The sequence below is a fragment of the Ptychodera flava genome, chromosome 2 (genome assembly GCF_041260155.1).
Source record: "Ptychodera flava strain L36383 chromosome 2, AS_Pfla_20210202, whole genome shotgun sequence".
Classification (NCBI taxonomy): domain Eukaryota; kingdom Metazoa; phylum Hemichordata; class Enteropneusta; family Ptychoderidae; genus Ptychodera; species Ptychodera flava.
The window spans coordinates 50,028,296-50,046,701 of NC_091929.1; the positions used below are offsets into that span (position 1 = coordinate 50,028,296).

Below are 18,406 nucleotides of genomic sequence, written 5' to 3' on the forward strand. Positions count from 1 at the left end.
GGATGGACTCACGGATGGACATGACCCAATCTATAAGCCCCCTGGACTTTATCTGTGGGCACTAAAAACTGTGTCACTGCATCCTTTTTGCAATATGAATACGATGAGAAACTAAATTTTTATTTTTCTTGGCCATATACATGGGAGTCTATGGACTGCCTTATACATGGTGTCTATGGACTGCCTTATACATGGGAGTCTATGGACTGCCTTATACATGGGAGTCTATGGACTGCCTTATACATGGGAGTCTATGGAGACTGCCTTATACATGGGAGTCTATGGAGGTGAAAACTAAAAAGTCCTCTAACACGGCCAAATTTGATCGCATTGTGAAACAAATCGACGTGCATCTGTATGAGGTAGGTTACTATCCTTGTACCAAGTTTGAACGAAATCGCTCCAGGCGTCTCTGAGATATCTGGGTGAACGGACGGACGCACGCACGCACGCACGCACGCACGCACACACGCACGCACGGACGCACGGACATGACCAAACCTATAAGTCCCCCCGGACGGTGTCCGTGGGGACTAAAAATACAGATTTGCATATTTCATCACAATTTGAACAAATCCAAATTGGGTTATCCCTAGGGACCTGTATACCAAATATCAAAGCTGTCAGACGAGCGGTTTTGATGAAATAAATTTTTGACCAAAAATGACAAAAAAATTCCTTAAAAATACAGATTTGCATATTTCATCACAATTTGAACAAATCCAATTTGGGTTATCCCTAGGGACCTGTATACCAAATATCAAAGCTGTCTGACCAGCGGTTCATGAAGAAGAAGATTTTTTACCAAAAACGCCTTTTTTGGCACTAATTTGTATATTTTCAACAATATCAAAAAATCAAAAAAAGCACAATTATTTCAGGTCAGCCCAAAGTACTTACATGCTAATTTTTCATGTAATCTCCTCAGTGGTTATTGAGATTTTCAATTTTGACTGTTTTTACATTTTTTCACTTAATTTGCATATTTTTGGCAATGACAACTTCATTTGAACAAAATCTCATCTACAGCCCATCATCCATGTACACACCAAATATCAAGATGAAATGTGCAGCGGTTTTGGAGTTTTTGATGTTGACGGACAGACATACAGACATACAGACATACATACATACAGACATTTCCCTAGCCTATAGCTTCCATTGCCATATATACATATGGCTATGGGAGCTAAAAAAATTAGTTTCTCAAAATCATATTTTTCATCTACACAACAAATATCAAATCAGTAAGTACTGCGGTTCTCAAGATATTTGAGTGGACGGACGCCTCACAAACGGACATACATACATACATACATACATACATACATACATACAGACTGACGCCGGACGGATACCCATCCCAATAGCTTCTATAGACTATAGTCTATAGTAGCTAAAAATCAATATGCATATGTATAACATATAGAGTAATCTATGTACCAAGTTTGAATGGAATCGCTCCAAGCATCACTGAGAAATTTGCGTGAACATACGCACCTACATCAAATACAGGAAACAAAATGGCTGTCAGACAGCCATTTTGAATCGGATCGTAAAACAAATTGACTTGCATATGTATGGCATAGGTGATAATCCTTGTACCAAGTTTGAATCAAATCGCTCCAGGCGTCTTTGAGATATCTGCGTGAACGGACGGATGGACGGAAGCACGCACAAACACACACACGCACGGACATGATCAAACCTATAAGTCCCCCCGGACGGTCTCCATGGGGACTAAAAATGATTTTTTGGCAAAAAATAGGAAAAATTGCCTCAAAAAAAAATATGAAAATTTCAACACAATTTGCATAAATCTGACAGAGGTCAACCCTAGGATCAAACATACCATGTTTCAAAGGAATGGGACGAGCAGTTTCAGAGAAGAATTTTTGATTTTAATTGGAAAAATTTGCCCGCAAATTAAAAATACACTTACCGAGGGGTATGAAAATTTCACCATAATTTGAACAAATATAACTGGAGTCACCTTAAAGTTACTGCATACCAAGTTTCAACCAAATCTAGCCTGCAGTTACAAAGTTTTAGCATTTTGGAGGATTTCAAGGTTTTCATTTGTATATTTTTGACACTGACATGTTCATTTACACAAATTCACATCTCCATCCCTTGGTGTACTTGTAAATCAAATACCAGATGGTACTCAAGCTGCGGTTTTGGAGTTTTTGATGTGTACCTATGTACTGTGAATCTGTGCAATAGACATGCATACATACATACTGACGCCGTAAGCTCTCTTTCATATATACCGGGTATACCAATTGTGAGCTAAAAAATTGTGGTGAAATTTTAATACAAATTTGTATTCTTGGCCAATTTTTCCAGTTTTTGGTCAAAAAATCTTCTCTGAAACACAATTCCATTCTAATTGCCTTTCACTTGTGCACATTCTAAGTTTGTATGCACCTCAAAAGTGAAAGACTTAAACTTTTGCTCTAACTTTCCTCAAGGAATCTTTCAATCATTCTCTTTCAAAATCAAGAATAAAAATTGGGGGGTCACTGTGCAAATTTTGGTACTAGAGAAACAAATTACCCATATTAGAAATTCAAAATGGCCGCCATCCCTGTATAGGATAACTCTATAGATAAAAATAACAAATTTCGAATTTCGAAAAACTAAGCCGATAAAAATTTTCTTTCACCAAGAGCTTTAAACTGAACCCCTACATGTGGTATATCAGAAGAGAATTGAAAAAGTTTGAGAGTCCGAATTTGCGTCCCCAAGGTGCGTACTACCTTAACATGTTGGAATTGAATGCATAAATGTTTCAGAATATTTTTTGCATCTAAATGGGTTTTTTTTGGCATGTGTGCACTCCAACATATTGTCCTTCAAATGGCTTCTGAGTTCAAATGTTTTACCACATTCTTTACATTCAAATGGTCTTCCAGTTTCATGTGTTTCTTAAGTGTGGATTTACACTTAAATGTTTTACTACATTCTTTGCATTCAAATGGTCTTTCAGCTGAGTGGGTTTTCATGTGACTCCTCCATGAGGATTTATGCTTAAATGTTTTACCACATTCTTTGCATTCAAATGGCCTTTCAGCTGAGTGGGTTTTCATGTGACTCCTTAAACTGTTGTCAGTTCTGTATGTGTTACCACATTCTTTGCACTCAAACGGTCTTTCACCTGTGTGGACTCTGATATGTACGTCTAGACTGCTTTGCCGTGTAAATGTTTTACCACATTCTTTGCATAGCCATTCACCGAAGTGGGTTTCCATGTGGCACTTCATAATGTGTTCACCTTTAAATTTTTTACCACATTCTTTGCAAGTAAATGGAGTTCCAACTGTGTGGGTTGTGGTATGTCTGGTCAGTGAAATTAGATGTTTAAATGTTTTACCACACTCTTTGCATTCCAAGGGTCTCTCAGCTGAGTGGATTCTCATGTGACTCTTCAAGATCTCTTGAATTCTGAATGTTTTACCACATTCTTTGCATTCAAATGGCCTTTCACCTGTATGGACTCTCATATGATTCTTCAATAAGTATTGACGTTTAAATGTTTTACCACATTCTTTGCATTCAAATGGCCTTTCACCTGTATGGACTCTCACGTGATCCCTCCATGAGGATTTATTCTTAAATGTTTTACCACATTCTTTGCATTCAAATGGTCTCTCATCAGTGTGGACTCTCATGTGACTCTTCAATAAGTATTGATGTTTAAATGTTTTACCACACTCTTTGCATTCAAAGGGTCTCTCAGCTGAGTGAATTCTCATGTGACTCTTCAAGATCTCTTGAAGTCGGAATGTTTTACCACATTCTTTGCATTCAAATGGCCTTTCACCTGTATGGACTCTCATAATATGATTCTTCAACACGGATTGACGTTTAAATGTTTTACCACATTCTTTGCATTCAAATGGCCTTTCACCTGTATGGACTCTCACGTGATCCCTCCATGAGGATTTATTCTTAAATGTTTTACCACATTCTTTGCATTCAAATGGTCTCTCACCAGTGTGGACTCTCATATGACGTTTCAATAAGTATTGATGTTTAAATGTTTTACCACATTCTTTGCATTCAAATGGTCTCTCACCAGTGTGGACTCTCATATGACGTTTCAATAAGTATTGATGTTTAAATGTTTTACCACATTCTTTGCATTCAAATGGTCTCTCACCAGTGTGGACTCTGATATGATTCTTCAATAAGTATTGATGTTTAAATGTTTTACCACATTCTTTGCATTCAATTTGTTTGTCACCTGTGTTGGCTCTTAAGTGATTCTTCAGGTGATTTGATATGATTAATGTTTTTCCACATACTTTGCGGGAGTCTATTGTCTTTGAATGCAGCTCTACCGGTACTCTCGAAGGGTCATGCTCCTTATCTCCAGGGCTGTTGTCATGTGATGAACAGTGAACTTTAATACAGCCATCTTCAATCAGGGTGTGTATAATAAATGACACAGCTGCAGGGAGAAAAGCAGTGATCAAAATTAAACATGAAAATACCATATTTCCTATTTGATGTGTAAAAGTTCCATTTTGTTGTCATGGATGACACAGTCCTGACTTGATTAACTGTTTATGGAAAGTTCTGATCCCGTTCTTGGATTGTATTATTCTTTTCTATAATTGGTGAATCACTGACAATATGTTACTGATTACTATTTGAGATCACAGCATCACTTAAAACTGCACGTTGCTTGAAAGCTTAGACTGTCTTGCTACATAGTTTGAAGCATTACAAATCACACTACAATTTTGTTACAGGCATTTTGACACTTGACAAGTCATCGCTGATGACACAGTCCCCATAAGAACTAAAAATTCCTCTGTGTTTCAGTACCGTATATGTCTAAGTTAGTTGTCTGACATTAGTGCTGTAAGTTTGCAAGTTCATAAAAATTGTTCAACTAATATTGTGACCGATGCCCATCAAGTATACTCAGTGTGACAGTTTTCGGACGACCTCAGTTTTCGGACATTTAACGACATGCTGTTCTTTGTACTCACTTCGCTCTGTATTGATAGCATTTTAAAAGTCGCATGACAGCATATTAAGTCAGGTGACGCTGCTGTCCTGTTTATGATAGTTTTTTTTTCAGTAGAAGCTATTTCGTGCTACAAACTTGACGAAGTTAGACACACCATACGACACAAGGTATCAAATGCAACACACAGAGACAGCCCATGTCCGATATCTAAGCGCCATACACGTCAAAATATAGTTGCGTCGTCTATGCATGAAACGTAACTAATTTATCATGACATTTTTACAAACAGTTTTCTAAACACATCGAAATTGGAAATCGGGGGTTTGAAGTTTCAAAATATCGATATTTAGCCCCATAATCACATTCCAAATACTACGTCCAATTACTGCGATAGCAGTCCGATTACTACGCGCTCAACATGGGGTCAAACATTTTGCAACTTTTGATCCCCTAAATACCACTTCCGTCCAGTTTACAGTTTGTGGATAAACAGTACACAATAAAGTTTCGAAAGATATGGTAATAAGATTTTGTACTGTTCGTCATTTACATGTATGAAACAGCTTTGGGCGAAATTAACTACCCTGTCCGAAAACTGTCACACTGAGTTTATAGCTTGAATTGGAAATATTTCAAAGTATGAATTGGTAATTTGCTACAAAATGAAAATGCAAGATTTTTTTCATTGCTACATCATTATGCCATCACTAAACATATGCAAGTTAAAGCGCAGTGGTCGTCGCGCTGCGCGTGCGTGATTTTTTTGTTGATAAACATAAATTTTTGTAAACAAAAGTCTTCTCAACTTCAATAGGAGTGAGATGGGAGCAGTCCCCCACTTTGTTAAGGCCTTTGTAAGACTCAACATCATGCAATAGTAAAATATTAAGATCGGAAACGAACTTCAGTGGTGTATTTCTATCTATAAACTTGTGTAGAGCTACGAACATTGGGACACTACACTCAGCACGTATGTCGCTGAGTTTACTGCACGCAGACACAGTGAACAAAAAGCTTTGATCGCGCGCGATCACGCTGGTTGTACACAATGCTATGTACAGTACAGTGAAAATACATAACTAAAATGATCAACATTGCCTATATATGTAGACCAGCAACAAGCACAATGCCTAACACAAAAGTTACACTCAAGACCATGATCGGCAAGCCAGAGCAGGACACGGGAGATGTTCACCGTGTTGACGTATACACGGATATAGAGAATCCGGTCCCACAACGTACCGGCCCGCGACGACTAGGCCCACAACCAACTGTTACTTCTCCTAGTATTACGTGGTAAGAAATACTAAAATGACAGGAAACAATAGACAAAACGAGCGGGTTTTCGCGGCATTTGGCAGGAAATTGCACGGCTACACCGTGCATAGACGTATCAAGAGATCCTGTGCCCTGGTCCTGTGCACGGTCAGGGCAGTGATCCAACCGCTAGCTGGTGTAGGCCTAGCGGTGCTGGGCAAACTTCGTTGTTGTACCTCCTGATTGCCGGGTAGGTCTGAATCCTCTTTCAAGTGAGATAACCCCCACATAACAAGAAGACCTATGAAAGGTCCTTCGCTTGACTTGATACCTGTACTCGGAATTCTCGTTTGCACCCCAAACGGGGTAAACATTGTAGTTGAGTTGGATTCTCCACAGCCGAGTGTAGCGCGCCATATACCCGGTTTGACACGGACGTTCATACAGACCACGGAACGGAACAGATGCAGAGATGCTTCTTGCTGCAGCGGGCATTGCTCTGTGAGCTGTAGATTTCTGTAGTTTGGGTTGTTGTCTTTGTACTCCTGTCGGGCCTCTTGAAATGAAAGCTCTCGTCCGTGCTAGCGATGTCGAACAATAGAGCTCGGTCGTTGATAGTCTGTTGGCGTATACATGCGTAGATGCGTACATCTAGCTCTATGGCTCGAGCGATAACAGTAGCCGAGCCCCATTCAACTGATTTACGAAAATCATGAGCAAATGTGATCTCAATCCAGCGTGCAATTATTGTTCAATATTCAGCAGATATTCAACTAAGATTAATTGACCTTTTATTGCGTGTTACATTTGGTTAGTTGGTACGCTTGTGACAGATCAGCCGCCATTTTAACAAGCGGCAATATCGCAAACATTACAATCAAACCGTAACATGTGCGGCGTTCTTGGATTTGTTTACAACAGAGGGGGACCCCCTCAGGAGGATGCGCAGCGCGACGACCACTGCGCTTTAATTGCCTTTCAAACTTTATATGTCAAATAGTGAACATGAATTAAATATGCTATTTACAAATTAGCTGATGTAAAAATACAAAATCCTATCTTCCACTACCATTATATCTGCATCATTATATTCAAAGGTCTTTCATCAACTTTGGCCAAGTCCTCCTGGTTAAATATCACTAAATTGGAACTGTTCAGTAACAATGCAAATTACTAAAAAGCCAGCAGAATAAATTTTCAATGTCTCTCACTTTTGTTATCAATTATATCATTGTAAAAGCAATTCTTGAAAATTTTATCAATTTTGGTCAAGTTCCTTTAGTTTCATATTCCTATTTTACACAGATTAAATGTACACAAACAGAAACACTACATAAAAATATTCAAAATTTAAACAACATATAACTCACCATCTACAGAAAGTGAATCATTTTGATAATCCTGAAGTATTCTGTTACTGGTCGATTGAAATAATTTGACTAGTTCGTTTCTTTGGTCAGAAGTCTGCGGTGCTTCACCTAAAATACAACATTCTGTAGAAATGAAACATAATGCATATCAATCGATAAGGTGTGTCTATAATTGACATTTGAGGTGCTATATATTGACACCCCCGCTCCTCTTGAATTCTTTTTTGGAATCGACCAAACATTGTCCATTGTCCATTTTTGTTTCAATTAATTTAGTGCTCACTATCTTGTCATAAAAATAGAACATTATAACCTACCCCCCGCCACCCCACCCCCACCCAATTTTCAACAAACATTTAGGGTACTCAATATTCAATTTCTCAAAAAAATGATGATTGCATTTCTGATAGGAACTCTCAGGGAAATCAGATAGTCAAAAGCACAGGAAAATTATCTTTTTGACATACACTAACATTACATACTTTTTATTTACATTGAATACTTGTATTCTGATAGTATTTGCTGAAGATCCATTGCATCAAATCATGGTCATCAATGCTTAAAACCTTTCAATTTCTTACCGAGGGAGATTGTGGCAAGGTTCAGCCAGATGAGACACACCATCATGTGACCATGCACTAAAAGCTGAACTACATCAAATAGATAGAACTTTCAAGTAAATTGATGGGCCGGAGTAACACAGCCAACACGACTGAAAAAGCCGATAATTGCATGGCCCGTACACTGGGCTACAATCATTGCAGCCATCTGTGGCACGTCCATGTTGCCGCTAAGGGAGCACAGGCGCCCATGGGTTGGGTAGTCTGCTTGATCAATCGATCGTCTGATCGACCAATCGATACTGCTCTTCACCGCAACCTAAATACTCCCAATGAAGGACAGATCAAAGAGATGATCGACCGAACAAGCAGACGACTACCCAACCCACGGGTACCTGTGTAAGGAAGGACCTGGTTTTGGTTAGTCCGAGTCCAATGAAACAAAATATGCATATAACACAGCAGTCGCTTGTAGTTCGATACAATAACAGGATGATACAGAAGAAATAGTATCTGTAGTATACCTTTATCATCAAAACTGTACAACAGTTGGTCCCCAGCCATGCTTTCCAATCTGGCGACATGCACAACTTCAAACGTGTGTGACGCCGCTGTTGTTTCGTGAACTGTGGTGGTAATAGCGAGAGATTAATATTCTAACCCAATCTGATTAAAATCATATGTAGTGATGGGTTGGTATTTTACGCTATCGCGTTTACGGTCTCATCAGATTGGTTGGAACCGATCTATTAGTAATACATGATGATTGATATCACAACAGAGTGACAAATAACATTCCACCGCGCCTGCCCTAGGTTGAGGAAGATGCTGAATGAATACGAATACGAATACAAGAATAACTTTGACAGCATCGTCACTTAGGGCAGAACTATATAAATTCGGGGTGGGAGCACTCATCAATTTTTTTTTCCACATTGTAGCAATGCAATTTTTTCGTGATTACCACTTTTTTAATATGAGGTTTTTGAGTTCATTACATATCAACGAGTAGTATTCTATATGAGTACAGGATAGATTAGATTAGATGACAGCGATCGCCTAAAACAAAGTACATTGCCTCTAATGAATTCTTTATTGAAATCAACACTTTTAGCGCTGTAATTTTTTCCACCAAAGTTTTAGTGCAACATTTTACCATTTTTATGCAAATGAATTTTTCTATAATTTTTTCATAATTTCAGACCACACTGACATCACTTTTCATGGGCTGCAGTTTTTGATCAAAATTTTGGAAACATTAAGTTTCTAAATCTGGAAACAATAATTTGGCAGGATTATATTTTATACACAGTGCATATTATATTAAACAGATTTTGTTGCATGTATCTATTTGAAGCTAAAAATTTCATGGTGCATGTAAACCGCTTTCTGATTGAGTTTTAGGCTGCGGAGCGAATAAGAAATTTAGATTCCTTATTCGCGAATCGCCACTTCCATTTTTATAATGGAGATAATAAAAATTGACTTCGCCAAACTGCAAAAAGCTACCAGAGCATCTTGTTGACATGAACAATCTATGTCCCCTGTGATGTGAGCAGAAACGAGTCACTCTTTACAATCCATACGTCTTTTATCTCAATTCTATGTACAAGAGATAACTGGTAAAATATCCATGAGGAGCTTACTAATCGGCTGAGTGTTTTATTCCAGACCCTTCGGAGTCGAGAACCACGCGTCCGCTCGCACGCGCACGCGTCCGTAACTTCGACTGCAGTCTCCACCGGGAATCGCAAGAAAATATCTTGCATGTGTAGTGTGACCCATGAAATGTGTTTGCCAGGACGTAGCACACAACAAAAGTATTTTGTGGAACGAGTTTTGACCAAACTTTGTCACGAATAAATGTAAGCTGTACACGGCCTAGCTGCAGTACAGTAGCTCGAGGTTCTGCCTGGGTATTTGGGTCGGACGGAAATTTGCCGTCCGACCCAAATACCCAGGCAAAACCTCGAGCTACTGTACTGCAGCTATACACGGCCGGTAGCTGCGGATAAATTGTAGAGAGTAGCGCCCTCTAAGTCTAAGATAACTGAAAACGAAAGTGCAGCTGGCTGTCGTTTTCATTTACGCGGCGCAACTCTCAAACCTTGTGATATGATGGTAACTGTGATTATCACTACCTCAAAGTGAACAACAAACGAACCCCAATGGTGTATAGGGATATGTTAAATACCTGGAAGTCACTTACCCGGTAGACTTACAAGAGTGAATCTGCCAACATCAAAACAGAATCTTCTTAGAGAAGTTCTGTGGTATAATGACAATAATTAAGAATGAAGGAAGTGTCCTCTTTTATGAAAAATGGTCAAAGAGTGGAATTTTAAGGCTTAAGGACATCTGGAATGATGACAGAAATGACTGGCGTCAACAATGGGAAATTTATAATTGCAAAAATTAGAGAAGGTACAAATAGACATGTGCAAGAGGAAATCAAGACAGAGTATGAAACACTCCTCAATGCTATTCCAGATTCCTGGAAACAAATCATCTCTTCAAACATCCAAAATGAAGAAAACTATGATATTTAGACTTAGAGAATTATGGTCTGACAAAAAGTGATGTCAAAACCAAGTCACTTTATTGGAAATTAGTTGATAATAAATGGCATGCAGTCAAAGGTCAGATCGGTCAAAAATGGGCTGATAATCTAAATCTCACTGACAGTTACAAAGCTACTCTTTTCAGCCGTCTTAATTCAATAGGAATTGTCAGCAATTCAGTAAATGATTTAAATTGGAAGATTTTCCATCGAGGCCTAGTCACAGGAAGCTTGGCCAAAACTTTCAATTCAAGTGATGGGAAATGCCATATTTGTGGCCAAGAAGAAACACTGGAACACATCTTATTTGAGTGTAAATATGTAAAAGAAATCTGGCAGAAATGTATTTGTTTCTTTGTCAGAAAACACAACTTTGATAATAATATCAATATCAAAAGATTAGCAATTGCAGGAATCGAAAATGATAATAATGCAACATCTGACATTATTTACTGTATTACTTCCTTTGTAAAATATACAGTTTGGAATATTCGAAATTCGGTTGGAAGGAGAAGAATGCATCCTGAATGCATTCATACGATGATCTTTGTAATTAAACAGTTAATTATTTGGTTTTTTGTTTTCAGACAAGACGCATTGTAATTTTAATGCATTCACAGTTATGTAGATTTGTTTTATTTGTGACTATGTGGAAATTAATTTATCTTTTTCAAAAAAAAGATGGTAACTGTTCTGAATTTTTCAGCCACTATAAATATTATAGGAAGAGAGTGTACGTTGGAAGAGAGTTGCATTGGGTCAAATACGATAGCGTCCTTGTAGTGTTTCTTATGATATCTACGTTACCTTTGAAACAACAACCATGTTCGTTGAATTTTATTGCTCAACAACAACAACAACACGCCTAATGTAAACATAAACAACAATACAAAGAACAACAGCAACAACCAGATTTCTGGGTTCCCTGTGCGGTAACCAGGCATCGTCGATTCCATTATAGTGTTAATTTGACCATTTAATCCATAAATCACCTCAAATGTTGTAAAAATTCTGTTGAGACTAATTGAGAAAACCTTCCATTTTCCCGAGCAATGCATTCTTGTCGAAACAATGAAAAAAAAATTATCTACTGCGGGTAACCACAACCAGCCACTTTTCAAATTTTAGGATCCCAGCCGTAAATTATTTTAAATCTATGTTACAGCTGGAAACCCCACTTTATGATTATTGAATTTTCTGAAATAATTTTGAATGAAATAATTCACAGGAAACAAGAATAATAAATGTAGCACGATTATTAAAATTTAAATCCGTGTGTAAGAACGGACCTGGGCATGTGGTATGTCACGGTCCCTCCTTGGTGGAGGGACTGTGGGTATGTACAGTCACTGTAGTCTGTACAAGCTTGTCAGATGACCTGAAATGGTACCAGAATTGACCAAAAAGTAGGCAAATGAGTAAGCGAGGTCTCCAAGTTCTAGTAAGTGTACCGCAAAATAATGGTTATATTGAGCCAAGTCAATGTCATTCTATCAATATGTTGCACCCTAGGAAGGTTTATAATTTCCATGCTCGCACCAAGGACGTAAATGCGGGTGTGAGGTCACAGGTAGCCCTGCGTACGATGCTGTGTGTTCCCGGCGTTTTACGGAGGCCGTACTGCTAACGTCGGGATAACACACAGCATCGAAGGCAGGGCTAATGTAACAGGTAGCTGCAAGCAACCATTGCATGGCGCTGGGAAGCGAAGCGAAGGCACCCCATTTCAGCGAAGGCGCCCGTGATTGCTGATCACACGTTGCACAACTCTCAGTACTTTGGAGCATACTGAAGTCATTGGAAAGATAATGAACTCGTCCGTCGATGTTGTTTTTATTATGCAAATCATATGACCGCAATCGGAAGTTCGGGCGTGTAAACTTTTTGTTGATGCAATTTGCACTTGTAAACAAATGACATAGCAACGGGTAGCGGCATTGAGCAGCGCGATCGATTTATGTAAATGAGGTAAATAGCAACGTACGAACAAGTTAGCTCATTATTTATGCATTCAGGTCACGTGACGTGGAAATTGGCAACAAGTCGTCAGTGGTCGCGATGCGTTCTTAGCAACACAGAGCAGGTGTTAATGGAGGACGATGTCATACAGTGGCTCCTCTAAACTGTTGATCGCAAATAAACAGCGCCTGTAAATACAACGACGGCATCGTAGACAGGGTCCGTTGATACCGGGAATCCTTCCTGCCGACGCTGTCGAAGATTTAGGGCGTCGTTCGGTGGAAAAAAGGTAGGTTTTATCGAATCATGACCGCCGGTACACGAAGAAACTCCAAGACACAGTCCCCGTGCACGTCCGCCGCCTCCCATGCACTGTGTGTGGGTAGTTATCAAACGATTATTCCGTAAAGTTCTTTGCATCGAGATTATCAGACTTATGGATCACAAAATAATCGAATGCCCGAGTGTCAGGAAGAGTTACATTATCTGAAAGGAAAGATGTTTAATTATTTTGGCGCCCAACCATTCGGAACGGTCAACAGGAAGTTCCTATGGCCATGGACCGTGGACGTTATTCAGATTCAGAATGGGGCCCATGTTGATGTTCTGTAGGTTGGCCCATCCCCGAACTTGTTGGCCAGACTGATTTTATTTACAATTTGCCGTTGATTGTTGATTTAGTTTTGCGTGCCAAGACGTAGATACTGGTGCTTAGCAGGCATTCCGTATGGACACAGCCGAGTCACACTTTATGTCTGCCAAGGGTATAATTTTAGAAAGAAGGGAAATTATTGATGCTTGGCTCAGACTAGACTTCCGACAAATTCATGCCAAAATAAATCACCCAATGCTATCATAATGACAGCAAGAGTTTGAAAGTTTGTAACATACATCGCAACAACACGCCTTGGAGGTTACAATTTCCAATTTTCACAAAATAAGTTGATGCACTCGCACACTTTTATTTCAATTCGCGATATCTATATGTTCACATACTTACTGATAGGTAAATCTCTTGCATAAACGTACTATATCTCTCACTCTTGTCTCGTCTGGGACAGACGATATCGTGAAAACAGACGTCGACTGTCAAATATATAGGTAGTTGTTTAGGGTATTAATTGTATATTTATGGTTCAATTCAAAATCGAATCCAAACTTTCCAATGGCTCTGTGTATATAATACTTTTAAAAAATTGCTCTATTCCCAAAACAAACATATGATACTGTCAACACGTCTCTGCTGTTATAATTTAGAAATGTTGACAGACTCTTTTTGTGAGTATATTAGATCTGTTCTAGTGTAACTCAAGGCCAATATAACATCAAACACAACTACATGTAGTTGTGTTTTTCAATTGTTTTTCTAGCCCTACATTGACCACAGAAAAATGATATTGTCACCCAGGAAATAACCAATATTCCTTGCCAAAATTACAGTGTTTATTCATCCTTGTATTATCACTATGTCCATGGATTTTATTTAAAGTTGAAGATACATTTGCAAGGCAAAATACATGAAATTTTACCTTACATTTTATTATTTATTCCTTTGTAATGTTGCATAATGTAACACTGATGATTGTGAGCCAGAGGACAGACTTGATATGTCAGTCAAATTTAATTATTTTCATATGAACTGTCAATAATACAATAGGCTTCCAGCTTAATTGCTGTTTGGGATCTTTACAAAATTAAACAAGCCATAATAAATGAAATTGCAGGTTAATTGTATTGTATGGATGAAGCCATGGTGATACAATTTTCATGAAGATAATTGCATTGTCATTTCAGAATTACTTTGCAATGAAACGCAAGATGTCAGCTATTTTTATTAAAATGGTTACTGATATGAAACGGTTCAAACAGCAAATATGTTATATTTTTAGCAGTTCAAACTCACAGACAGATTGGCTGATATGGGTTGAAAAATTGATATGACAATGAAAAAAATGTTGCAATATTTATTTAACACTTATTTTTTATGTTTGGTGAAGCTTATGATAGCAATAAGTGTCCCTTTGATCATTAATTTTTTAAATAAAAACACTCAATATAAATATGCATTACAGTGTAATTCAGTTTTATTTTGTAAAATCATGCTTCACAGAGTGCAGCAGAACAAGTATAAACATCTCTACAAATTTTATTCTTTTAAATTTCAGATATTGGTGCCATTGTTGGTTGCTAGGTTTTATAACAACACCGACAAAATGACCCAAGTGATGAAACTAAGCCAGGAGCCATTGGCTTTGAGACCTAACACTACAGGAGTGGTGTTCACACCAAAACAGATCTTGAAAACCGGTGGCAATGTGCGACCCTCCACTGCTGGAAGGACACGGGATGGACGAAGAACACCACTTACAAGAGGTAATTTGTCACATGACATTCAATTCAGTCAGTATAACTTCGTAATAGCAACTCTCATTGCTACTGATTTGAGTTCAAAGCTTTATTACACTTTTATGACATCATAACAATAGATACTAGAGTGAGCGTTAATCAGTTATCGAATGGGCAGGTAATAACCTTTTTGTCATCCTGGTGCTCTACAGATCATCTAGGAAAGTATCAAAACAGCGTTTATAGATGAAAAAAGGAAAATCTTTCAAGACAGGCAAATTTCTAGGATTAAGTTTTCTATACCTGAAACAAATTTATCAAAAATGTGTGTGACAATAATGATGAAATGAATAATACGTGCATCTCACTTAACCGGTTGAGTCAATCTTCTCCATTGAATAAAAAACACATTATATATATTAAAGATCAATACATTTTAGGGGGGATTACAGATTTTCCATAGCAATCAACCAATAATATCTAAGTAAACTTCTGTTAAGAAACATTAATTTTCCTGTAGTCATATCTGTCTTTTGCTCCAGTCTTCATCAACATTTGTAGTTATCACAGAGCTATATGAACTCTTCCACAACCAAACTTTGATACAATATATGGGATATATATATATATATATATATATATATAGTTCTTTCAGGATTAAATTTTGGACTTAAGAGTGTAGAAAATAAAAAAACTGTTGATAAGTACCAGTGCATTAACTTGTTGACATACTAGTATTCTGTATGGGTTCAAATCATGCAATGCTAGAAAAAATTTAAATATTTTCCTGTACAAATGTTTTTAAGGATCAAGGAATACATTGTACTGGTAGTGACAGTGGAAATGTTCCAGAGTGTGACTGTATTGGGCCCCTAGATAAATAAAACTCATGCACAACAAACAGAACTCAGTGGATTTGATTTCAAATGCCCCTTCTAAAGACAAAAGTTTGGAAATGTGGAAATCAAGTGACAAAATTGTAATTTATAACTTCTTTCAAACGCAATGGATTGCTGAAAAGTGAAATATGTTATTTGGAGAACTTGACCGACAAATATTTCAAAACAAAATCTGAATGATGATTGAGTGTAACCCTCAATGGTTTCAATGGAGTATGGTGTAACTATGGCAATTATGATAATGTAAATTTGTTCTTTAAATGTAACCCTTTTAGTGCTGTAATTTTTCCCACCAAAATTTTAGTTCAACATTTTACCAGTTTTTATAATTTTTTTTGTTATTTTTCAAATAATTTTTGGCCAAATGGACATCACATTTCCTATGCTACATTCTTTCATCAAAATTTGGCAAAAATCTGAAAAAGTTTGACTGGGGTACATTTTATACAGGCAACAAAACTTGACTTTGGCGCTCAAAGGGTTAATCGAAATGTAGCTATCCCCCCTGGGCCCTACCCACACACACCAGTGCCTCCTAACCTTCCCCGGATAATTCCAATAAGTTTGTAAATGGTCCCCAAAAATTAGGGTTTGTGGGAATATTGACTACTAGAATTGCAACGCTAACATTTTTGTTCACCCTTAATGGTTTGATGAGTTTTCACAATGATTACAATAATTTATGGACTTCGTGTCTGTCAGACAATTACCAATGAAATCATTGATGTGGAATGATGCACTATAACTGTGTGATACATTCCTCAGTTACTTGGCCTTTGGACTCTACTCCACCGTTTTTATTTGTTTAATGGTTTTCAAATGTTTCAAACACTTCAGTTTTCCTCCCATGGAGGTTAAACAATTAAAGCAAGCTGAACATCTTTCGAAAACAAAATGTAAAAACATAGATAATATTTTTAGTCTTGAACCTGGAATCAGGTCTGTTGAAATTTCTAGCTCTACCACTGTAGATTAATGAGTGTAGAAATCTTTAGACTTTTTCATTGAAAATGACATTTCAATGTTATTTGAGAATTAAAAACTCTTGTTATTAAGTCCCACATAAAGCTATAATGTCTGAAATTTTCCCTCACATAGTAATTTTAAGAATAAAATTAACCTTAGTTATACTTTGATACTCAATAATCTCTACTGTTCCTGTCCCAATGACATGATCTGATTTATATATACTTGCTGTATGTGCCTTGAAATTTGCCATGTTTTGACAACCAAACCTAAAATTCTTTAAACTTGAAAGGCAAGATGTGTTTGGAGAATGGTATCTGCCTTGAAGAAAGAAATACTAAATGCCAGACTACCAAATTATAAACAAACAAATGAAAGTGACCTAATTAAGGCAACCCAGAAATATGAGATAATATTAATAAGTTAAATGTTGTATAAATTTGAATAAAATATGCCAACTCAAAATAACACGTGCAAATTGAATTATGTTTCATGGTATGGTAAAAGAGTTTTGTGTTTTTCTGAAATTTTACATGGAAGAAAAGGACATGAAAGTACATGACAACACATCAATACCATGGAAGGTTATTGTTTGGTTTGTACATGTATGGGTTAGTGTTTGGCAATCTGATGTCTATGATTGAGAAACTGTAGAGTAATTTGCATCCAGATCTAAGTTTTTGAAAGGTAATGATGTCAAAAGGTGAAAGAGCAGTGCTGTCTTTATTGCAGACATTGTTTAGATGTTTTGTATAACTTAAGAGTCCATTTACCTATCCATGCAGTAAACAGTTATTTGTGAATACAAATGAAATCTAATATTGTTGGATCATATTTCACTCACAAGAGATGTTAACAGCGTCACTGCAGGTGTGCTGTCAGTGATCACTTTCTTACAAGACTCAGATTGCAAGCTGTAACATCCACAGCAAGCAATGCATACCTGGTCACTCTAGCATTCAAAAAGTTCTATCAAAAAAGTAAATGCATGATTTACTAATAAATGTGTTATTTGAAATCACTGATTTTATTCCAACACAACATCACTCTTTTTGTCACTATTTAAGTATTTGTCACAAGACCTTTGTTCAGTCATTGATACCAGTACAATACGTGATCAATTCATAATCAAACTTTTCCATCACGGACAGGAAATCAAATTTTTTCAACACATTTGCTATTTCTCTACAACCAATATTATGGATACTGTGTGAAAATGTTTATACAGAGTTCTTTCTATTAAATATTCAGTTTAACCCTTTCACCCCAGTTCCCTGTATACAGGTCCAACTTTACCATACAAAACAATGGATTTGGGACAAACCATGGTGGTGAAGGGGTTAAGACTATCGTTGATGATTGACATCACCACTGAAAACACGTTTCTCATAAACAAAGAAGAATAAAAAGTGGTATTAGTCGATATAAGGAAATTACAATGGAAGAATATGATGAGATTTATCGTTTTTCATAAATGATATTTTTTCATTTGTCAGGAAAATATT

The 18,406-nt window shown here is 37.3% G+C and overlaps 2 protein-coding genes across 4 annotated transcripts in view; one reads left to right on the forward strand and one right to left on the reverse strand.

Annotated features, from left to right (window-relative positions):
• Window positions 1-1,879: 1,879 nt before the first annotated feature.
• Window positions 1,880-8,818, reverse strand: LOC139122978 (zinc finger protein 791-like). Of its 2 annotated transcripts, none has more exons than XM_070688916.1 (3): window positions 8,696-8,818; window positions 7,612-7,719; window positions 1,880-4,456 (listed from the first exon to the last, which is right to left on the reverse strand). In XM_070688916.1, exons 1-3 carry the CDS (start codon window positions 8,733-8,735, stop codon window positions 2,859-2,861), a joined length of 1,746 nt encoding a protein of 581 aa, XP_070545017.1. In that variant the 5' UTR covers window positions 8,736-8,818; the 3' UTR covers window positions 1,880-2,858. The 2 variants fall into 2 exon arrangements, with proteins under 2 accessions (XP_070545017.1, XP_070545011.1); XM_070688910.1 differs by having other exon boundaries at window positions 7,612-7,734; window positions 8,696-8,799.
• A 3,981-nt stretch (window positions 8,819-12,799) lies between these two features.
• The window catches only part of LOC139123082 (EF-hand calcium-binding domain-containing protein 6-like), a 28,637-nt gene continuing 23,030 nt past the window's right edge, over window positions 12,800-18,406 (forward strand). Inside the window, exons 1-2 of one of the 2 annotated variants that reach the window (XM_070689077.1) lie at window positions 12,800-12,979; window positions 14,856-15,063. In XM_070689077.1, coding sequence (XP_070545178.1) covers window positions 14,904-15,063 — 160 coding nt within the window. In that variant the 5' untranslated portion in view covers window positions 12,800-12,979; window positions 14,856-14,903. The remainder of the gene's footprint in view (window positions 12,980-14,855; window positions 15,064-18,406) is intronic. The other variant, XM_070689068.1, reaches the window with a different exon arrangement.

Coding starts and splice junctions, on each gene's coding strand:
- LOC139122978 (XM_070688910.1), bottom strand. CDS start 8,735: ATGGCTGGGGACCAACTGTTGTACAGTTTTGATGATAAAG. Junction 7,735..8,695: donor GTACAGTTTTGATGATAAAG/GTATACTACAGA, acceptor TCATTTCTACAG/AATGTTGTATTTTAGGTGAA. Junction 4,457..7,611: donor TGATTCACTTTCTGTAGATG/GTGAGTTATATG, acceptor TTCTCCCTGCAG/CTGTGTCATTTATTATACAC.